The sequence below is a fragment of the Aspergillus heteromorphus genome (genome assembly GCF_003184545.1).
Source record: "Aspergillus heteromorphus CBS 117.55 chromosome Unknown BO70scaffold_20, whole genome shotgun sequence".
NCBI lineage: Eukaryota > Fungi > Ascomycota > Eurotiomycetes > Eurotiales > Aspergillaceae > Aspergillus > Aspergillus heteromorphus.
The window spans coordinates 366,860-387,299 of record NW_020290425.1 but is presented as its reverse complement, the minus strand read 5'-3'; the positions used below and the strand labels follow the sequence as shown (position 1 = coordinate 387,299).

At 55.0% G+C, this 20,440-nt stretch overlaps 8 protein-coding genes across 8 annotated transcripts; 3 read left to right on the top strand and 5 right to left on the bottom strand.

Annotated features, from left to right (window-relative positions):
• The first annotated feature begins 344 nt into the window (after nucleotides 1–344).
• On the top strand, nucleotides 345–3,050 carry BO70DRAFT_363864 (uncharacterized protein). The gene has a single exon (XM_025543671.1). The coding sequence runs from the start codon at nucleotides 610–612 to the stop codon at nucleotides 2,797–2,799; it is 2,190 nt and encodes a 729-aa protein (XP_025397640.1). The 5' UTR covers nucleotides 345–609; the 3' UTR covers nucleotides 2,800–3,050.
• A 743-nt stretch (nucleotides 3,051–3,793) lies between these two features.
• Nucleotides 3,794–5,860, bottom strand: BO70DRAFT_295373 (uncharacterized protein; the record flags this gene model as incomplete). Its single annotated transcript, XM_025539508.1, has 3 exons — nucleotides 3,794–4,114; nucleotides 4,164–5,732; nucleotides 5,795–5,860. The coding sequence occupies 3 exons, from the start codon at nucleotides 5,858–5,860 to the stop codon at nucleotides 3,794–3,796; spliced, it is 1,956 nt and encodes a 651-aa protein (XP_025397639.1).
• Nucleotides 5,861–7,402: 1,542 nt separating this feature from the next.
• BO70DRAFT_363860 (EI24 domain-containing protein) lies at nucleotides 7,403–9,025 on the bottom strand. The gene is made up of 3 exons (XM_025543670.1): nucleotides 8,827–9,025; nucleotides 8,169–8,746; nucleotides 7,403–8,060 (listed from the first exon to the last, which is right to left on the bottom strand). The coding sequence occupies exons 1-3, from the start codon at nucleotides 8,878–8,880 to the stop codon at nucleotides 7,883–7,885; spliced, it is 810 nt and encodes a 269-aa protein (XP_025397638.1). The 5' UTR covers nucleotides 8,881–9,025; the 3' UTR covers nucleotides 7,403–7,882.
• A 361-nt stretch (nucleotides 9,026–9,386) lies between these two features.
• On the bottom strand, nucleotides 9,387–10,317 carry BO70DRAFT_363859 (haloacid dehalogenase, type II). Its single transcript, XM_025543669.1, has 2 exons — nucleotides 10,106–10,317; nucleotides 9,387–10,034 (listed from the first exon to the last, which is right to left on the bottom strand). The coding sequence occupies exons 1-2, from the start codon at nucleotides 10,272–10,274 to the stop codon at nucleotides 9,472–9,474; spliced, it is 732 nt and encodes a 243-aa protein (XP_025397637.1). The 5' UTR covers nucleotides 10,275–10,317; the 3' UTR covers nucleotides 9,387–9,471.
• A 167-nt stretch (nucleotides 10,318–10,484) lies between these two features.
• BO70DRAFT_398140 (HNH endonuclease) lies at nucleotides 10,485–11,343 on the top strand (the record flags this gene model as incomplete). The annotated part of the gene is made up of 2 exons (XM_025546761.1): nucleotides 10,485–10,706; nucleotides 10,783–11,343. The coding sequence occupies 2 exons, from the start codon at nucleotides 10,485–10,487 to the stop codon at nucleotides 11,341–11,343; spliced, it is 783 nt and encodes a 260-aa protein (XP_025397636.1).
• A 438-nt stretch (nucleotides 11,344–11,781) lies between these two features.
• On the bottom strand, nucleotides 11,782–14,176 carry BO70DRAFT_354240 (translation initiation factor 2; the record flags this gene model as incomplete). Its single annotated transcript, XM_025541855.1, has 2 exons — nucleotides 11,782–11,933; nucleotides 11,986–14,176. 2 exons carry the CDS (start codon nucleotides 14,174–14,176, stop codon nucleotides 11,782–11,784), a joined length of 2,343 nt encoding a protein of 780 aa, XP_025397635.1.
• A 1,115-nt stretch (nucleotides 14,177–15,291) lies between these two features.
• BO70DRAFT_363857 (putative mitochondrial carrier protein (Ymc1)) lies at nucleotides 15,292–17,230 on the top strand. Its single transcript, XM_025543668.1, has 5 exons — nucleotides 15,292–15,588; nucleotides 15,766–15,777; nucleotides 15,833–15,969; nucleotides 16,029–16,657; nucleotides 16,730–17,230. Exons 1-5 carry the CDS (start codon nucleotides 15,483–15,485, stop codon nucleotides 16,758–16,760), a joined length of 915 nt encoding a protein of 304 aa, XP_025397634.1. The 5' UTR covers nucleotides 15,292–15,482; the 3' UTR covers nucleotides 16,761–17,230.
• Nucleotides 17,231–17,233: 3 nt separating this feature from the next.
• On the bottom strand, nucleotides 17,234–20,094 carry BO70DRAFT_93452 (putative C6 transcription factor). The gene is made up of 11 exons (XM_025548854.1): nucleotides 19,948–20,094; nucleotides 19,432–19,857; nucleotides 19,358–19,373; nucleotides 19,182–19,293; nucleotides 18,804–19,131; nucleotides 18,630–18,753; nucleotides 18,549–18,564; nucleotides 18,395–18,494; nucleotides 18,328–18,347; nucleotides 18,146–18,269; nucleotides 17,234–18,054 (listed from the first exon to the last, which is right to left on the bottom strand). Exons 1-11 carry the CDS (start codon nucleotides 20,013–20,015, stop codon nucleotides 17,352–17,354), a joined length of 2,037 nt encoding a protein of 678 aa, XP_025397633.1. The 5' UTR covers nucleotides 20,016–20,094; the 3' UTR covers nucleotides 17,234–17,351.
• Nucleotides 20,095–20,440: the final 346 nt, after the last annotated feature.

The following is a 20,440-nucleotide window of genomic DNA, read 5'->3' as shown; positions in this document are numbered from 1 at the left end:
GTATCCTGCCTGTGGCCGAGCACGGGGTGAGGCGCGTGCCTGATGAACAGAGCAAGCCCATAGAAGAGCTCAATGGGCCAGCACCTGATCCACCATGCTTCATGATCCTGTGCGACAAAGCAGGATTGCCAATCGATCGGAGGCCAGGCCAATCCGGGCGGGTGCTGCAACCTCCCGCATGCTGTTCTTTGTCGCGCGCCAACTCGACGCTCGACGGCCAACCGATCCAACTCTTCAGGCCCACCAGTCTGGCTGGCCTCGAGAATTGGCAGGCCATTCATTAGCTGGAGTGTTTCACCTCCCGCTGCAAACAATGACCTACCAAGGCGATGGCTGCCGATGCTGTTCTGCAGCCCTGCTTTCTTAAAGAAAGGCCTTCTCCCACACAACATTTGCCTTGTCGATCATTCCTTGTTGTCATTTTCGTTCTTTCAGCCTCTACTCTCATTGTCTGGACCGTCTAAGCAAAAAATGGATGACTGTCTGCCCTGAAACCCTCCGAGCCATGTCCATCCAATTCGTCCGCTATTTATCAGCCCACCCTCTCTTTAGCCGCTGACCTGCTATCCTCGAATCGATCATTATCATACTCGTCTCGCATCGGACCGCATGATGTATTTCATACACCTGATCATCGTGATCTACTTTATAGTCATTCCTTGCTCGGCTGGTCCGATCGCTTACTTTGTTCCCAAGATCAGGGATCTGGGGTCTGACCAAGGGTCGACCCAACTTGCTCCCTCTCCTTCGTTTACCACCCCTCTCGTGCGTGTTGCCAGTACATCTGCCGAAGACGATGGGGATGACGCCGACGTGTTGACGGTCATTCCTGTGACACCATCCAATCTCCCCAAGACTGAGCCCAGCCCCGGCACAACAACCCAGCAGCAGCCGACCAGTTCCAGCGCAGTGGTTCAAACACACTCCACTTCTCGGTCTATCTCTGCTGAGCCATCCATCTCTCTATCCCAGTCGTCCTCTGAAGCTGTGTCCCCGTCCACCAGCGCCATATCTGGGACTTCTTCGGCGAATACTTCACTGCCCGTCCCAGAAAACACAAGTGCCGTTCCCGATGGCGAGGAAAGAATTACTTCCTCACACGTCCCAGATATTACAGCAATAACAGCCTCTTCTTCTGGTGCTTTGCTCGGAAGTCCTACGGAACCTTCTTCATCGCGAGCTCCAGAGACTGCAACTTCTTCTAGCATAACTCCTGGCTTTGTGATTCCCCTTCCCAATACCAGCACGAGTTCTCTATCACTATCCCAAACCTCTACTTCAGAAAGCTCTGCAAGAGCTTCCTTCGGTTCTGCAAGCACCCCTAGCTCTAGCATCACCCCCGGATTTGTCATACCACTTCCTAATGCTAGCACGAGCCCTGCTCCGTCGTCCTCTCCCAGAGCCCCCGCTTCGCCGGAGACTTCGAGAAAAACGTCAACTTCCGCTAGTATAACCCCTGGATTCGTGATACCACTCCCTAATGCTAGTTCAAGCTCCCCATCATCATCGGCAGTCTCTACCTCGCGACAGAGTTCTGGAATGGCGATGTCCTCTAGCATAGCGCCTGGATTCCCCATACCACTTCCTAATGCTAGTTCAAGCTCTTCATCGTCACATCCGGCTTCTGTCCCGCCGCAGAGTTCAGGAATACCTTCCTCACACCCCGCAGAGACGATATCTTCCTCTCGCACAACCCCAGGATCTGTCATCCCGCTCCCCAATGCCAGTCCAAGCTCTCCTGCATCGTCACACCCAGCGTCTGTCTCGCGACAAAGTTCTGAAATGACGATGTCCTCCTCTAACATAGCTCCTGGATTCCCCATACCACTTCCCAATTCCAGCACAAGCTCTTCATCGTCTACGTCTTCGCTCTCTAGTTCGTCAAAGACACCGTCCCCGAATGTGAACATCGCGACACCAACTCCAGATAAATCCAGCGATGTCTCCACATCCACATCCACCACATCCGCATCCACCACATCCACAGAGGGCCAATCGACCACCGCACCCGCAGGCCAGATTGAGTCCATCACGAAAGATACCCTAACCCCGACCTCGACCTCTTTCGTTAGTGTGACAGTCATCGCAACCGTCCATCCATCGGCACCGGCAGTAGAGACCACGTCCACCTCGGCACCAAACCCTGTCGTTGTCCTCATCACGCCCGAAGGGTCAACAACCCTCGTTGGAACCTCCCACATCCCAGAAACGTCCTCCACCACAGAGACAATGCCAATATCCTCCACGACAAGCGGGAATCCCACCACTACCCCCACCCCAGCTCCAACCTCAACCTCAACCATGACAGAGCCGGAAGAAACAACCACCCTCTCTGCAACATCAACACTCCTTCAGACCGTATATTTAGTCATTACAAACACCCCAATCCCCACCCCCGAACCAGCCCCCACCACCACAACAACCACACTACCTCTAAAAGCCGCATCAACATCCACAATCATCATCATCAACACCGCCACCGCCACCCCAGAATCAGCTTCACCACCCACCACCATCATCGTCACTACAACCACTACTACAGAACCCACTCAACCCACAACAGACCCCACAGGAAACAAAGGAGAAGGCGAAAGCGAATCAACCTCAACCCCCACTCCCACCCCAGCATCCTCATCCTCACATTCATCCTCCTCCTCCGAAACAAGTGGCATCCTCAGCATCGTCCCCGTTACACCATCCGGTTTCATCACCGTGACTGAGATCCAGACTGAGACTGTCACCAAGACCGAGACCGAGACCGAGAAATTCACCGAGACTGTCACCGTTACGGCGCGGTAGATGGCACCATCCCTACCTTACCATTCCTACCATCCCCACCAACCATACCCTGCTGCGCTTTTTTTTCTTTCTCGTTGTGTATCTGTCTGTGTATCTGTCTTGTCTTTCAGTATTTCATTTTGTCTTGAATAAAAATTTTCTTTCTTTGTTGGAGTTATTTATCTCTTTTTTCCTAGTGGCGATGTAAGTAGTAATGGCGTGGCTTTTGTTTCTGGCTGTTTGTTTATCCTGCCCGGGTGACATAATTTGTGGGGGAGGGGGAGGGGGGGGGGTCCAACAGGTATTTCCTTGCATGTCACACTATCCATCCATCCGTACATACATAGTACTAAGTAGTAGAGTGAAGTACTAGGTACGGTGGGGAATTATAACTGTATAATATTCTATGCGAGGCGGTGAATAGATACAGGGCATCCTTAATTATACACCTGACTTTTTGTTTGATAAACTGTATGATCAGATCCATTCATGACCTAGGTAAGATACATGGGTGGGATAGGGGGGTATCGTGCAACCACCCAGGTAGCACATTCAGTATCAGTATCAGTATCAGTATCAGTATCAGTATCAGTATCACTACCACCATCAACACCAGCATCGGTATCAACTAACCCCAATCTTATAATACAGAAAGACCAGACCGCCCAATCCCTTTTCCCCTCCTAATACACTCATTAACTCCATCCTTCATCCATCCATCCATCCATCCAACCAACCAACGAGTCAGCTAACCAACCCTTCAACAAAACAAATCTAAGCAAAGAGATAGAAAATAAAGCTTGCAGAAATGAAAATGAAAGTAAAAATAAGAACGACAATGAAAATGAAGCAGGAGAAAGAAGAAAAAACATGTTGCCACCCAAAAAAAAGAATCCAGTCCAGAAACTCCAGGCAAAAGAATGCAAAATACAATGGCTTGGAAACACACGCACATACACATACACATATAAACCCACACCCATCCACACACATACATACATACTCATATATGCCATTATAAATCAGTATATATCCCTCCGGTTTCGGCGAACTTGGTCTGGTATTCTTTCAGACTGGCCCATTGCCGCAGCTCCTCTTCATCGCGGTCATGGTCGCTCACATAGCTCATGGACCGCCCACTGCCCCCGGGACTAGAGTCAGCAGGTCGGGGTGCCCCCTTCAGACCCTCCAGCCGGACGAGGGTGTCAATGAACGCGCGGAGGTAGGATTCCGCCTCGGCAGAGGTCAGCGGGTGCGGTCCGTTCATGGCAGGCGTGATCGTGTTGGGGTGAGGGAAGTTGAGCAAGGTGGATGCGATTTGGCGGACTTTAGCCGTCTGGAAAATGTTAGTACTTTTCATGAGTGGAAGAATCAGGGTGCATTACAAAGCTTGCACCGTTGGGTTCCATATTGATCTCGTTGACAGATCGCAGCAATACGAACAAGTCTCGGATCACGAGCCGACGTTCTTCGGTCATCATCCTCCCGATGAAGTCTGATTGCGCATACGTATCCGATACGTCCGGATTGTGGGGTTGTTCGCCTTCCACTTTGATGTTAGTTCGAGGGCTGACGGAATGCTGCTCAGACATCTTCCGCTGCATTTTCCATGCCGTGTATAGAGCCCAATATTTCTCCACCAAGTACGACCTTGTGCACAGCTGGCTGGCGTAAATATTGGCTTTCTGGATCTCGTACTGCACGTGGCGGGCATACAACCGCGGGTCCTCCACGGAGAGGGTCGGTCCGAAGTGGCCATGCCCATCTGACATGGAATCCTGAGGCCACCGAAGGGTCAGTTCGCTTGGGACGTTGGCGAGCACCGCCTTGGCCTTTTGTAAACACTCACACAGGAGGGAGCGTTGCCGCTCCCAATCAAAAATCTGGCCGCGCCCGAATGCAGCCTCCCAGGCAGAAAGGGAGTTGTAAGAATTCAACACCCGGACGTTAGCATTGAAGGCGACCAGACGCGAAGTCCGGCCAGGTGGTTGTGGGTCAACATGGGTCGAGAAGATGAATTCATCGTCCACCTCCAGCGGCATAGGTGGATAACGCTCGGTAGGGGTTTCGGGAGGGAGATAGACTGTCGCGTCGCCCGAGCCCAACTGCTGTAATGTGCGATAGCCGACAACAATGGTATAGTATAAACGTCGCCCGAGTTCCTGTTCGACAAAGTCGACCTGCATTTCGGCAGTCGCGCCGAAGGGATCCTGTGAGTAAATTGACGAACAAGAGTTCGGGGTCGTGGGAGTCATGGATGTAGACATCCGGTTTGAGGGGCGACAAAGATCGTATACATGCAGCATGGTCAGGCATTCCGCGAAGTACGCTCGACACCGGCGCATATGCCAGACATATCCAGAGCAAAGACCAAGGAAATAGCTGGTTGCGGCATCATACACCGTCGCGCTTCGGTCGAGATAGCCGGTGCCTCGCGCCTGGACTGAGACGTCGTGGCACCGCCTGACCAGCGCCATCGAATGCGGGAAGGCCGCTTTCTCTGCTTCGTTCCTGAGATGCAACTTGGGCCTCCGCGGGAAGGAGGCCACCAATGTCCCGATCATGGCGGCCGTCAGGGCCAGAAAGGTGGGGCTGGTAAGATCATCTCGACGCTCCAACGCGGCGCGGAACGTAGGTTCATGGGGAACAGGAACAAGAGGGTGAATATAGGTAAAGAAATCATCGACCAGACATCGTATCGTCGGCATGGAACAGATGGACTCCAGTGATATGGAGGCGGATGTGGATAGGATGGTGCTCCCAACAGACCCCAAAGGGCCTGGGGTGGTCTGATCTGACGGGCTTGGGGAGCCTGAAGGGGTCTCTGCTAGCTTCTGCTTTTTGAATGCCTCTGCGTGGCGGTTGGGAGGACCGCGACGTCGATTCGGTCGTTCATATGTACAAGGAATGTCCAAGCTTGCGCACGATCGACAGGGAGGCCCACTGGTGTCGCACTGTACACAGGGATCGGGATCAGCGAGGGGTGAGTCGGGGGGGATGCCATCAGATCAAGTACCTTCACCTTCCGAATACTACAGGCATCGCAGGCCTTCCGCAGCCTGGTTCGTTGGTCCATGAGCATACAAAGAACACAGTGACCGTTCCCATGCTTTAAGTCGCATCTAGCAGGCTAAATCATCGGTACCTGTCGCCAGAGAAGGACCAGGCCGTCCGCGCATACTCCAGAACCGACGAGGCAGAAAGCTGCGGCCGCTGTCGGGCGCGGAACGGAGATGAAGGGCGGGACGAGGAGAGAGAGAGAGAGAGAGAGAGAGATCTGGAGAAGAGGCAAGGCGAGGAATAGTCGTCGATAATAGCAGTAGTAGCGCAGGTTAGTTAGGGAAAGCCGATAGTCGCGGGCACTAATGATGAGCAATGTACTTGCGTAGCCGGACCAGGGGGGGGGGGGGGGGGGGGTAAATTAGAATTAGTTGCTGTGATAACGGCGGTCCCGTAGGTGTGGGGGAAATTGAAAGGGCGATCACCGGAGGAGGCAGGTTCGCTAGTATTTTATTAAGGGCCGCGAGGGAGCGCGTGTGGTCGGTGGCCGGTGCGAAAGCCACTAGATGGCAGGTCGAGGGACCAGGTCAACTTTTGAGATTCTGTTCCAAGAGTCCAAGAGTCGCAGCGTCGCAGCGTCGCAGAGTCCCAAGACCGAAGACCCAAAGAAGCGACCCCGGAGTGACCTAATGCAATATCGACCACCGGTCAGGATCCCCGCCGGGTGGAGGCGCAGACGATAGAGCCGGGCTAGGCTGGCTGGTACCTTAAGTTGGGCGACTCCGCCGTCGATCGAGGGGTGGTGGCCAATGGCGGGTGGAATCGGAAGGGGGTTTCACCGGTGGTGGCCGTTGGTGGCCCACGCAGGGAAATTCCGGCCGTTGTTACACGAGGGGGTGCCTGATGATTTGAAATGGGATTGTTGATCGAGTAGATGGTGTCGTAGATAGTTGATAGAGATGTGTGAGAGAGCAGAAGAGAAGTACAAGAGAAAGAGAGTTGATCCACTTGCAGCAGAGTCCTGCCTGTTGCAGAAGGCGGGACGATCACGTGGCTGCGCGTCATACCTTGTTCACGCTCTCTGCCTTGGTGCCTCAATGTCTGACTGTCTGACTGTCTGACTGTCTGACTGCCTGACTGCCTGACTGCCTGGGATTGCCTGGTTGCCTGGACCAGATTCCCCACGCGGACAGGCCAGGCGGGCCAATGAGGGGGCAGCTCAGAGGCCGAACAGACCAACTGCATGAACCTGAACCTGAACCTGAACCTGAACCTGAACCTGAACGGAAAAGCCGAGGCATGGAAGCCGCGAAGACTACAAGTAGAACACCACGTAGACATAAAACAAAAAATTACGACAGCCACTGGGTCCATGGAAAGAGGGCTGAGACTCCCATTGTCGCAGACTCGCAGTCTTGCCGAGTCTGTGACAAGGCCTAGGTCCTTCCTGACTGTGTGTACTACATACTCCATACAGCCTACGGCGACAAACAGTCTAGTGCTGATGTCGCCGTGTCGGGCGCCGGAACGAGGGAGCCAAAAGCTAAGATGCAGGCTAGACGGGCTAGCGGCGCCCCGTTCAGGGGGATTTCTCCCAATCGGTCGGCGTGGCCCGCTTTCGTCCCTCGACCATCCTCCTAGGACCTCTTCCCACTTCCCAAAGTCAAAGCCACTCCTCGTCCGCGCCCTCCTGTCTAGATATCTATAGGCTCCTGCGGCTACGAAAAGCCTGCAGGTGGAGTCGGCAATCCCTTCCGCCAGTCCAGTGTCCCACCTCGGGTTCCTATCCTGTGGCAGGGGCCAGCCAGTGCAGTGCCCATGATCGACTATCTCCCCGGGGCTAGCTTAGAATGCCCCCCGGTGGACCGCCCGGCGGAGGACTCTCGTCCACGACCAACTGCTACTTACGTAGGACTTGCCCGGGGAGGGGAAAGGCTTGATTGTGATTATTGATTATTAGATTATTATGTGTCTCCCTCCCGGCGGGAATGCCACGGTTGCACAAACCTCCCGGTCCAGTGGGGCGGGAGCAGGAGCAAGGCAATCAGCAATGGTGTGGGAAATGATTCCCGGGCCAATAAACAAGAAGAGGAAAAACAAAGGTTCATATCATATCATCATCACGGTAGATGTTCTCGGGATCCTGCCCGCGCCTTCTGCCGAAAGGATCGCGCCTGTCTTCGATCTCCACCGCCCACAGGGCCGACCCAACCGCGGTTGACATCAGGAAAAACATGGACAAAATCGGAACGAGCTGAAGAACCAGGGCCGTCGTCCCAAATCTGCGTCGCCGCGTGGTTGATCGTTAGCATACACCTCGGTACTGGTCGATCTGGGTTGATCGGGAAGGGAGGGGGGAGAGGGAAAAGAGGGTTGGAAGTGAAACCCACGTGGTGTACTGCAGTTGCCGGCGACGAATCCGTTCCTTGCGCTGGGGTTTGGAGAGATCCAGCAGCTGGAAGTACCGCCAGTGGTGGAAGGGGCCCGCCCGGTAGCCGGTCAGCACCAGAAACATCGGCGTTCCAGCCACGGGAATAAAGTTCAGCGGGAGGAGCACGATGAACTCGAGGATCTGGCGAAGGGAAAACGGCGCATAAACGGCGCTCTGGGTGGGCTTGCCGAGCCGCTTGACGACATCGTCACCCTGGGGGTATAGCACCCTCGACATGGTGACCAGCTCGCCGTGGCCCTCGCTCACCAGCACCGAGTCGAAGATGTCCACCAGCGTCTCGTCGACGAAGAAGGCCTCGAAGAGCCCGGCCACGATGACGGCCCCTTCGCCGAGCACCAGGAATGCGCCATTGACCCACGCCCCGACGCCCTGGAAGATGGAGAGGAAGGCCACCTGGGGCAGGTATGTGAAGGTGAACAGCAGCACATAAATGAAGGCGGAGAGCAGCACGATGGGGATTAGGCGAGTCTTGAACAAGGGCCAGAGATAGCGATGGGATGCAAAGTAGTAGACTCCCTGTAGATGGCCACGAAGCGAGTCAGTCTTCGCGGTAAGGAGCTGGGAACAGGCAGCAGGCAGCAGCAGAATCAACATACACGCAGGGGATACAACCACGCGGCTTTACTGGTATCCCAATGTCTTGCAGGCATGGTCGGGAGGGTTTGAGAAGTATGCAGAGGCTCAAAATAAGATGAAAAAGAAATCAAATCAGATCAAAGCAAAGCCAAACAAAACAACCAGTGAAGGTGCCAGATAGGATGAATGAGCCAGGTGGACGGGGGGAGCGGAGCAGAGCAGAGCAGAGCAGAGCAGCCCAACAAGCAACAACACACACCGCACGGCCTCCCTCATGCATCGTCATCCTCATGCCAAGCCCAGCCCGTTATCGATAGGCGGCGGGCGGTGAGCGGCCCGGCTATAAAAGGCGTCGAATTTCCCCCCTGGCGCCTTTTTCTCTTTTCCTCTTCACTTACTTACAAACTGATCAACCTCCCTATTCACTCTGAGCTCCTTTTCTGTGGAGCCTTAGAGGGGAAATGGGAGGTAAGAGTAACTCTGCTGACTTACCCCGAATTCTTCTACCTTTGGCGTGGAGCATTTGGAAATAACAACGGCGGTACATCGCATTTTAAAACAAAAAAAAAATACTTCGGATATGTAGAGATTTCATTGTGCGGTCGGCTCGGCCATTGGCCTTCCCTTACCCAGTACCCTACCTACCCTACTAGGGATACAGAGTGCTACGAGTACTGTGATACACGATCCCGGATCACATCCACCACCTGTCCCAGGCTGTGGACGGTCGCGGTTGGCTTCAGGTCAGGCAGGGCGCGGTCGGTCCAGGGAGCCTGATCCCGGGCAACCCAAATGGTCTTCATACCCACATTCAGGGCACCGGCCACGTCAAACGGGTTGCCGCTGACAAGCCAAATCTCCTGCATGCCGGAGTGGTGCTTGCCGACTCGCGCCGCCAGATGCTTGTAGACATCCGGCGCCGGCTTGTACTGCCCCACCTCGTCCGCGCTGATGATAGCCTGGAAGAAGTTCCGGTGCCGCGACAGCGATGGCGTGCGGTCCACACACTTCGACACCATATCCTGTGTGCCGTTCGAGAAGATCACCGCGCGGGTTTGTGGAAGGTTGGTGAGCTGGGTCAAGGCGTCGTCGACGTCTGGGAAGGGAGACAGGCTGTTGTAGGTCGCCATGAGATGCTCGATCTCGTCGGCAGACAGGCGGGCGTCTGTGTCGGCGAGCGCGTGCACGAGGGCATTCTTCGTGACGTCCAGGAAGGGCTGGTAGCGGCCTAGGTAGACGGGAGCCATCAGAATTAGACTGGAGGATTAACTATAGACTAGATGTCATGGCCAGTCATACCCATGCTATTCAGCCTCCAAGTGTATTCCAGCTGGTAGCGTCTCCATGTCTGCGATACCGTCCGGGCCCGAGCGCTGTCGTCCAAGTAGTGCTCCAATTGCTGGGTGACGACTTCGAAGGAGAGTAAAGTGCCGTAAATATCAAACGCAAGAATAGGCTGTACGGCCATTGTCAGACAAAATGGGTATATATGAACCTGGACTGGGTCTGAAGTACTAAGTAGACGGAGGGAGAGTCAAGCTGAACCTCCGAGCGCGGACCAAGTGACGATGATGTCAAGGCCTCTCCTCAACCGTGACGGACCAAGAACTTCCTCCATCGCAACCGCCTCACCTCTCACCCACTGATGGCCCAATCCCAACCCCACCCCCCAACAACAATGACACCTCTCGACAGCGAAAACTACCAAATCTTCCGCGAATGCGTGTCCAGCGCCATCGTCGCAAAATCCACCCCGTCCCGCCCGCCCAAGAAAGCGCGTCGCAGCCGACCGCAGCGCCAAAAATCCAAACTCAAGCCCCAAGCACAGGAACAGACACAGACAGAGGACAATGAATTCCAATCGCGCGCCGACCCCGAAGACCTAGCTGACTTCATTGACGTGCGTCTCCCCTCCCCTCTCCCCCACCACCACATACCATTCTAACGCGCGCGCGAGATACAAAAAAAAACAACAGTTCATAGCCTCGGAAACATTCCCCTCACTCCCACCAACCCTCCAAACCCTGACCTACGACCCAACCACCCCCTCCCCCTTCTCCGAATCAGAAGACCAACACGCCCCACAAGCCCTCGCCACAACAACCAGCCACACCCTCCCCCCCTCCATCCCCGACACCCTGACAACCTACGCCCTGATCACCGACGCGGCCGACCTCCCCTCCTTCCTCTCGCCCATCCTAGCCGAATACATCGCGTCCGTGACCAAGCCGCCGCCCGTGTGGGCGACGACGCGCGCCTCCGCCTGCGAGATCTGCGAACGGGACTGGATCCCGCTGTCGTATCATCATCTTATTCCGCGCGGGGTGCACGCCAAGGTGCTCAAGAAGGGGTGGCATGAGGAGTGGATGCTGAATAGCGTGGCGTGGCTGTGTCGCGCCTGTCATAGCTTTGTGCATCGCATGGCGAGTAATGAGGAACTGGCCAGGGAGTGGTTTACCGTGGATAGGATTTGCGAGAGGGAGGATGTGAGGGTTTGGGCGGGTTGGGTGGGGAGGGTTAGGTGGAAGGCGAGGTAGATAGATAGTAGGTAGATGGGATGCGGGATGTGGGATGTGGGATGTGGGATATGAGATATGGAGAGTAGATGAGTGTTAAATGGGAGGAAAGATAAGTGAAGGAGGGGGGATATGAATCAGTCATGGTATTTATTTATTGTAGATAGGTAGGGTTCAGGGGTCTCTATCGGGGTGACGATTTCAAAATACATCGTCTATGTAAGCCAACCCGGGGAATATTGTACAGGAAGATTTTCCCCCTCCACTGCGCCATGTCCATCCATGCCGGTCAGGGCGGAGAGAGAGGATAGGGGGGTATGGGGATCGGGCGTCAGTTGCCCGCTAATAATACAGTAGGTCGGAAGAAGAGGAGGGATGAAGGGGTAAGAGAGTGAGGGAGGGAGAGAAAGAGAGAGAGAGAGAGAGGGAGGGAGAGAGAGAGAGAGGGAGAAGCACCGCTTAGAGGTATCTCTTTTCGAAGATCTCTTCGTAGCACTGGATGTGATCGCCAACGGCAAACTCGGTCCATCCGCCGAAGGCGATACCACACTCGGTGTCTTTGCGCATCTCCGTCACGTCCTTCTTGACGTTCTTCAGGGATGTAATCGAACCTGGAGCACGTTAGCAGACAGTCAGAGACAAAAAGCCAAAGAGGGAACTCACCATCGTAGATTGTCTCCTGGCCTCGGACCACCCGGACCTTCTTGGCCCGGTTGATCAATCCATTGCGCACCTTACAGCCTGCGATCAACGTCTTCTCACGTCCCTTGACCGTGATCTCGAAGATCTGTCCGATCTCGGCCTCACCTGTCACCCGGTGGCTCACTGAGGGAGCCAACTGCTCACTCAGAACGCCCTTCACATCGTCGATGAGCCTGTAGATGACGTTGTGGTCCATGATTTTGACGCCTCGCGTCTGCGCCATCCGGGACATAGCCGCATCAATGGGCATGTTGAACGAGATGACATGGCCGCTGGCTGAGGCCGCGTGCTCGATGTCGAACTCACTCACGGGCCCGACTTCCGACCGAAGCACGTTGGGATAGACCTCGTTGTTGCCAACCGCCGTGACCGAGTTCAGAACCGCTTCCGCGGATCCGCCAACGTCCGCCTTGATGATGAAGTGCACCGGCGTAGGCCCGGACTGGCTCTCCTTCTCGAGCTCCTGGCCCCTCTCCTCCCGCCGGCGTCTCTCCTGCTGCTCTCGACGGGCGTCATTGATAGCGGCCATGTCCTCGCTCAGTTTCGCGGTTTCGCTCTTCCCCAGGCGATACTCGACGACCTGCTTGGCCTGCTGCTCGTCCACAGCCTGCAGGAACTCGGTGCCCGCCTCTGGCTGGTCTCGCCAGCCGTCCACCTCCACGGGCATGCCTGGCGTGGCCTCGAGGACGGGCAACCCGGCTTCGTTTCGAAGGGTGCGCACCCTCGCCCAGGTGTTGCCGGCGACGACGATATCGCCTTGTCGTAGAGTACCGCGCCGGATCAGCATCGTGGCCACACGGCCATAGCTCTTCGTGGTTCCTTCGACGACCCATCCCTCAACATTCCCCGTGGGATCGGCCCGGTGGTCGAGAATCTCGGACAGGGTCACGATTGCTTCTTCCAGCTCCAGCATTCCCTGGCCCGTTTTACCACTCACGCCAATTGCCTGCACGTCGCCGCCGTAGTCCTCAACATGCACCCCGTGGACAGAAAGATCCTGCTTGACCTTGTCTGGGTTGACGCCCTCTCTGTCTATCTTGCTCATGGCGACAATGATAGGGACCTTGGCCGCGGTGGCGTGCTTGATCGCCTCGATTGTCTGGGGCTTCACACTGTCATCCGCTGCGACCACAAGGACCACAATATCGGTCACGTCTGCACCACGACGGCGCATGTCCAGGAAGGCGGCGTGGCCGGGAGTATCCAAAAACGTGATCGTCTTTCCGGACGGCATGCCCACCGAGAACGCACCAATGTGCTGTGTAATACCGCCATGCTCCGACGCGGCAACGGAAGACTTGCGAAGCCAGTCGAGAATCGTGGTTTTACCATGGTCAACATGGCCCATGATCGTCACCACCGGTGGCCTGAGCGGCAGGCTCGATTTGTCTTCGGGCTCCGGCGCCGCGGTCAAATCCTCCTCGCCTGTGTCAAAGATAGGCTCGTAGTTGTATTCGGTGGCGATCAAGCCCGCCGTTTCTGCGTCAAGGACATGGTCATAGCTGACATCCTCGAAGCCCATATCCTCCATCCGTCGAACGAATTGCGCGGGGTGCACGCCGAGCACATCGGCAAGGTTGCTGACGCTGATGAACTCGGGCAGGTACAGGGGCGAAGGCTCCATGGCCTTCCTGCGGGCCTTCTCCTTCTTCATGCGCGCCCGCGCCTCGCGACGTAATCGACGATTGGCCTCCTCGTCTTCGTCAAACTCTGCCTCCTCGTCCCTCTCCCGAACTCCCTGCTTCTTGCGACCATCCCATCGCTTCGACCTATCCTGTGGCACATAATCATCCTCTATTCCGAGGTTTTGCAAGGAAGATTCATCCCAGGACCAGATATCTGCAGGGTTGGCCTTCTTCTTCTTATCCTGTACTTCGGCCTTCTCTTGTTCTTGTGCGGCTCTGGCTGCAGCTCTTTCTGCTTGCCTGGATTCTCTCTCGTCCATTTTCTCATCAAGGGTGTGGTCGTAAACAGGCCGGACTCCAGCGTATTCTCCCCTTTGGGCCATATGCTCCCTGAATGCGGAGTCCCTTCGACCGGGCGCCACCGCGCTTGCGGTTCCCGCATCTTCCAAGAGCGCACTGCCTAATTTCCGGATCTTCAGGGCTTCTTCGTCGGTCTGAGGAGCACGCCGATGCCGCGGGTGATGCATGTTGGGCCTGGCCGCTTTGCAATTTGGGCAATAGTAGTGATTCCGATAGCACTGCGTCTGGCAATCTGGACATGTCCAACCCGTCGACCATTTCTTCCTGTTGACCTCGAGCGAACTGTCAGGCTGGAGAGATTGGCTTTCCGGATCTTCTAATGAACCGGAAGACCGCCGGGGATGGTTAAGCCTCCTGGGGTCCCCCGGCCCTTTGTAAGCTTGATGCGATTGTCTTTCCAGTCGGTCCTGCAGTAAAGAATCTCGGGTGGCCTGCTCAGCCGGGCTGAGGACAGGGCCCCGGTTAGACAGATTTGGCCTACTTGACCAGCTGATTTTCAATCCATTCCTTCGAGGAGCTTGTCCCTCCTGCGCTGGTTGTTGCCGACTTTCATTTCCCCGAAGCTCCTTTTCCAGGCGCGTCTTGAACCCGCGCTCTTTTTCCCGAAGTTCCCTTTGCTCGCGCGCTTTTTCCTCCTTCTCTTTCTGCTGCTTTGCTACTAGAGCATCTCGGATGGCTTGCTCGGCCGGGCTGAGGCCAGTCGGCTGCTGTGCTTTAGTTCCCCAGCGGTTGCCAAACTTTGGACGCAGGGGACCCGGAGCGGACGCTGGGTCAGTCGGCGACGAAGATTCGGACGACTCGAGGGATGGGAGGGAGAGTCGAAAGCGCCGTCGAGGAACCAGGCAGACTACCGGAGCGAGAGCAGCATTTCTGCGGGCGGTTCGGCACGAGCAGTCGACCCCGTGACGGCTGGAGAGCTGGAAAGTCTTGGGTTAGCGGAGGGCAAACCGAGAGCTTTGAGAGATCCTGGCCACTCACTTGTAAAGCAGCCCGCCTGTACATTGTGGATGTCGTTTGCTCACAGCGAGCGAACACGGGCGGAAGCAACTTTACTTCCTTCGATGATTATTACGCGAACGTATCCGCCGTGACCGTATGGCTGACTCAGCCGTCCGCTTGCATAGCTGACTCAGCGCTGTGGTTTGTACTCCGTAGTTAACTAGTAGTTTCCCGGCTCACGTGCTCTCGGCGGCGGCGCCGAATCGGAGGGCGGCAATCTTGCGCGACAAGAAGACTTACTCGTGATCATCGCTTCTCCTCATCGTCCTGATAAGCCCCGTTTCGCACTTGCGCTCGACTTTTCTTCCTCCTCCTCCCCTTGCCTGCCCAGACACTGCGGTCTCCCCGGTAAAGACCAGGACCAACTTCAGTCTCCGTCTCTCTCCATTGTCTCTTCGTACGGCCCCGTGGCCCTCCATCTCCCCCTCTCCCCTCCGTTTCCAGTTTCCCGATCCGACGAAGTACTTCCCCGCAATGGAGTCCGAGGCTTTTGAGGACATGCAAAAGGGCGGCGATAGCCTCCGCATGGTCAAGGACCTGTCCGCCGGCGCTGCGGGTGGAATTGCCCAGGTGCTTCTTGGTATGTGATCTAGATCCTGTGCCCTTTTCGTTCAGTTGCGCATCTGCCCCTCGCAATGGCCGCCGTCACTCCGCGGACCGGAGGTCGAATGCGGAGATTGTGATTGTGCGCCCGGCCACCACCCACCCTTGACCGTCTCTCCACCATCACGTTAACCACCTGCTAACCATGGCTTAGGACAACCTTTTGGTAGGCACATCCTTCCGTCGCAAATAAGAATCTCTTTAACCACAAACCCGAGCAGATATCGTCAAGGTGCGCCTGCAGACGACGACCCAGTACTCCAATGCGCTGGACTGCGCCAGCAAGATCTTGAAGAATGAGGGCCCTCTCGCCTTCTACAAGGGTACTCTGACCCCGTTGATCGGAATCGGTGCCTGCGTAAGCACCCGCCTCATTCCCCGCCGACCCCCGTGCCCCCTCTGACCAGAAGAACACAGGTCAGTGTGCAATTCGGCGCGTTCCACGAAGCCCGCAGACGTCTCGAGCAGCTCAACAAGAAGAAATACGCCGACAGCACCCTCTCCTACACCCAGTACTTCATGGCCGGTAGTATCGCCGGTCTCACCAACTCCGTGCTGTCGGGTCCCATCGAGCACGTCCGTATCCGCCTGCAGACCCAGCCCCACGGCGCCGACCGCCTCTACACCGGGCCCATCGACTGCATCCGCAAGCTCTGCAACCAGGGCGGCGTCCTCAAGGGTCTCTTCCGCGGCCAGAACGTCACCTACTTCCGTGAGGCCCAGGCCTACGGTACCTGGTTCTTGGCCTTCGAGTACCTGATGAACCAGGATGCCAAGCGCAACAACATCAAGCGCGAGGACATCTCCAGCTTGAAGGTCGCCACCTACGGTGGTCTGGCCGGTGAGGCCCTCTGGCTGAGCAGCTACCCCTTCGACGTCGTCAAGAGTAAGATGCAGTGCGACGGCTTCGGTGCCCAGCAGCAGTTCAAGAGCATGACCGATTGCTTCAAGAAGACCTACGCCGCCGAGGGTTTTGCCGGCTTCTGGAAGGGTATCGGACCCACTCTTCTTAGGGCTATGCCTGTGTCCGCGGGTACTTTTGCTGTGTATGTTCCCCCTTTTTACATTGTGTGGTATACATTCTTGAAACTCTCGGAGTACTAATCGACCTCCCACAGCGTCGAGCTCACCATGAGAGCCCTGGGTTAAATCAAGTATCCTGGAAAGAAAAAAAATAAAAGCAGAACCTAATACCCATCATCATCATTATCATCATCATCATCATCATCATCATCATCATCATCACGTCTACGCATTCCCGAGTCGGCGGTGTTTTCTCTCTGGGTTCGTCTATACATTCAACAGGTGCTGGAGGGAAATTTTGCACAATAGACTTCATTCTTCTTTCTTGATTGTTCCTTTTTTTTTTCTGTGCGGTTTTATAGAGTTCGACCCCCGCCAATCTGTGGTTTTGGTTTTTCAACATTTGGCCAATGATCCATGAATATGATACACCTTCCTCTTCCTCTTCTTCATGTCTGATGATCTCTAGCCTTTTTTTCATTTCTACTTCCCTTTGGAGTGCAGTTCAGGTGTATATCCCATCCACCCCACTGTGACCATCTATCTATCGTCTGGATACGAACGAAATAGAAGTGGAAATAGAAATAGAAACAGAGAAAGAATGATCCAACCAAGCAACTAATACTGACCCCTCCCCAGAATTTAAAGTAACCAACCAACCAAATAAACATACATACATACATTACAAATAGTAATATGCAAGCACCTCAATCCCAACTAACCCGCCAACGAAAAATCCCCAAAGAAATCCTGCCACGCCGTCGGGAAATAAAACAGATTCAGCCCGGGGAAGTCCCACTCGCGGACAAACTGGTCCGGTACGAATGATTGCAAATCTATCTGTGCGTCGAACAGCTCCCAGAATGGTGTTTGTGTTTGTGTTGTGGATGGGGATGGGAATGAGGATAAGGATGAGGATAAGGGCGGCTGATTCTGGCCCTCGGTTTCTGTTTCGACGTCTCTGTCCTGTCGGGTTCGGCTGTATTTCTCGATGCTGAGGCGTAGGATTTGGATGTAGATGTTTCTTGCTGGAGTGGTGAGGTCACTGAGGGATGGGTTGGTGGTAGTGCTGCTGTTGGTGTTTGTGGTGCCGGTGGCAGCTGAGGTAGAAGTTACATTAGAGGTAGAGGTAGAGGTCGAGGTCGACGGAGACGGCTGATCCCCCACAGCCTTGGTTAAATCTGAGAGAAGCCTGGTACCATGGTCGAGGAGTTCCTGGTGCTCTTCTTTTCGCTCCGGGAGCAGACGCGAGAGTTTCAGGAGGAGGAGGAAGCAGAAGGCGCATTTGGCCCAGACGAAGTCCATGGCGTATTTGAGTTTGGCGAGGTAGAAGTCGGGTTCCAGGCTGATTAGGCGGAGGTGTTGCCGGGCGCTGGATTTGGCGATTTGGAGGATCGTGCGTGAGGTGGGGGACATGGCGCTGCGAAAGGTTGCGGGTTAGTGAGGGAGTGGTTTGGGGAGGGATGGGGGATAGATAGTTGGGTAGGTAGTGGGTTTGGGAGGAGGCATACGCGACGTTCTCGACGCCCATAGAGCGCAGCGCTTTGCAGTGGAGGATTAGCTCGGCCCAGCATTTCTGGACGCGCAGGGCGGCGAGGAGGAAGGGGCGCTCTTGTTCGGCTGAGGAAGTGTTTTCTGCTCATTTGGTTAGTGGTAATTGGATTGTTGATGGAGGGTAAGGGAGGGAATGTACCGATTATGCGTAGCCAGTCGCTGGTAGGGTTAGCTCTGGTGTCCAGTGTCCAGGGTGAGAGACTCACTCAAACCAGAGCCCAAGGTCTACCTTGGCCTCGTGTACGAATTCGGCAATGTCGGGTCTATTGAGGGTCTTCTTCGCATCGAGTGTGTCGTTGATCCTTGCTGTTGCTTGTTAGATATCTTGTTCAGACCTTGTGAACGAAGTATGTGATATACCTCGAATGACGTTCAGCTATCACAGGGACTGTCAGCCGCGATTGCTATTGCTATACATACTGAGCGAAGACAGCTATTTACCTCGACTTGAGAAAACAGACGGAGATCCAGAACCGTGGAAGTGCAATGTCGGAGCAGAATGCGGCATCGATGTGCATTTCCTGTCATCCGGATCCCAGGCGGTTTTCCACCATCGACGTGGAATCTGCCATCATCAATCAATACGGAGAGAATAATACTAGAGAAAGCACGTACATATGATCGAGGACTAAAAGCCCAAACCAGGTCCTGGATTTTCGCATCAGGTAACGCTCCTCGTCCACTGTCCTAGACATGTCAGGCAACCCTTCGATCTCTCGCATGGTCAATCGCTGGATGAGCTCTTCAAAGGCCTCGTCCAGGCCCAGATCCAGCGCCATTCGCGTCGCGAATGACAAGATCAGGGAGCGCTCGGGAGAGTAGCAGGCTACGATGAGTAACGTCTGCACGGACTCCAAACAGCTCAGGGTCTTGTTCTGGATAACGACATTGATCCATCGCTTGAGCTCGGCGTGCAAGAGATCAGGTATCTGGGATCCAGACGCTGGGAATGTCAGCCTCGTCCGGACACTATCCCATCTGGCGAACTCATACTTGTTTCAACACGACTACCAATCGTGCAAATAGCATTGAGCAGAATGCTACTTCGAGCACGCACAGACGCAAACGTGTCCAGCTCTGGGTCGAAAACCGGGATATACCTATCCTAGTCCTCCCTCACAATCAGCCTTGTTGTCGAGAAACCCAACAAAATGGAATGATCTACATACACAGCCCTGGAAGAACCTACGCCACGTCAGCAAGCCCAATATACCAGATAGACACGCCCACCCACGACACATACGTTCGAAAGCATCCCATCGCCTGATCAACCGTCATTAGCCCCTTAGTGATGAAGTTCGAGATCGGCTCCTCCCTGATCTCAAATCCAGACCGGCTCCGTTTTCCAGGTCGAGCAGCCTCCAGGTTCACTTCCACATCCACATCCACCTCAGCAGCCTCCAGCTGAGGCATCACATCAATCCTCTGAGCCGAATTATACGTAGCCCCCCGAGTATGATAATCCCCAGTACCAAACATCATCCCCGGATCCGACACACCCTGACTCGACGAGGGAAAGGACATCTTCTGAACCAACTGTCCCTGGAGCGGGGTCTGAGGCATCATACTAGCTCCAGGATCAGACCGTGCACGAAGCCGCAAAAGCGCATGTATCTCATCCAGCTGTGTCCGGAGACGCTGTACCTCCCTTTCCACGTTTTCTAATCTCCTAGACAGCTGTGTATCAGCATCCAAATAAGCTCGACTCGACACTTCATCTAGACAGACAGCCAGACAGACAGAGAAAAGGAATACATACTGCACCGCAGGATCCTTCGGGGTCTCGAAAAACTCGCATTGCTTTCTTGATCGTGTGCATCTACTCATCCAGCCATCTCCATCAGCAAAACACCCTCCTTCACCCCCGATAAATGGATAATATAGTATGTATACATACCTCCCACACGGCCGTCCCCCATCACATCTCACCTACACACCTCTCCATCCATGCAGACCGTCAACAATCCACATTCTTACCGGTAAATATCAAGACAACATTCCATCTGACCGAGTACTCACCTTCGACTGCCGACATGACCTACAAGCTTTCTAGGTTCCATGCACACATATCAGTAAGCAAGTAAGTAAACATCCTCCTGCACTAGTCGATAAACCCCGGAGTGGGTAGTGGGGAGTGGGAGTGGGGGGTGACTTCTACCGGGATGCGTCTTTTGCCGATCGGCGCGGAGAGGGCGCAAGGAGGGGAGGAGGAGGGTTCCATGACTGATGCTGAGTTCTGGGAGGATGGGGGG

What these genes read in the sequence shown, in the direction of transcription:
- BO70DRAFT_363864 (XM_025543671.1), top strand. Translation starts at nt 610, where the DNA reads ATGATGTATTTCATACACCTGATCATCGTGATCTACTTTATAGTCATT.
- BO70DRAFT_363860 (XM_025543670.1), bottom strand. Translation starts at nt 8,880, where the DNA reads ATGCCTGCAAGACATTGGGATACCAGTAAAGCCGCGTGGTTGTATCCC. An exon ending in CGTGGTTGTATCCCCTGCGT is followed by an intron (nt 8,747 to 8,826) that starts GTATGTTGATTC and finishes GGCCATCTACAG; the next exon opens with GGAGTCTACTACTTTGCATC. An exon ending in CGGCAACTGCAGTACACCAC is followed by an intron (nt 8,061 to 8,168) that starts GTGGGTTTCACT and finishes GCGGCGACGCAG; the next exon opens with ATTTGGGACGACGGCCCTGG.
- BO70DRAFT_363859 (XM_025543669.1), bottom strand. Translation starts at nt 10,274, where the DNA reads ATGGCCGTACAGCCTATTCTTGCGTTTGATATTTACGGCACTTTACTC. An exon ending in TTGGAGGCTGAATAGCATGG is followed by an intron (nt 10,035 to 10,105) that starts GTATGACTGGCC and finishes CCGTCTACCTAG; the next exon opens with GCCGCTACCAGCCCTTCCTG.
- BO70DRAFT_363857 (XM_025543668.1), top strand. Translation starts at nt 15,483, where the DNA reads ATGGAGTCCGAGGCTTTTGAGGACATGCAAAAGGGCGGCGATAGCCTC. An exon ending in TGATCGGAATCGGTGCCTGC is followed by an intron (nt 15,970 to 16,028) that starts GTAAGCACCCGC and finishes AGAAGAACACAG; the next exon opens with GTCAGTGTGCAATTCGGCGC. An exon ending in TCCGCGGGTACTTTTGCTGT is followed by an intron (nt 16,658 to 16,729) that starts GTATGTTCCCCC and finishes GACCTCCCACAG; the next exon opens with CGTCGAGCTCACCATGAGAG.
- BO70DRAFT_93452 (XM_025548854.1), bottom strand. Translation starts at nt 20,015, where the DNA reads ATGAGTAGATGCACACGATCAAGAAAGCAATGCGAGTTTTTCGAGACC. An exon ending in CCGAAGGATCCTGCGGTGCA is followed by an intron (nt 19,858 to 19,947) that starts GTATGTATTCCT and finishes ACAGCTGTCTAG; the next exon opens with GAGATTAGAAAACGTGGAAA. An exon ending in ATGGGCGTCGAGAACGTCGC is followed by an intron (nt 18,055 to 18,145) that starts GTATGCCTCCTC and finishes AACCTTTCGCAG; the next exon opens with CGCCATGTCCCCCACCTCAC.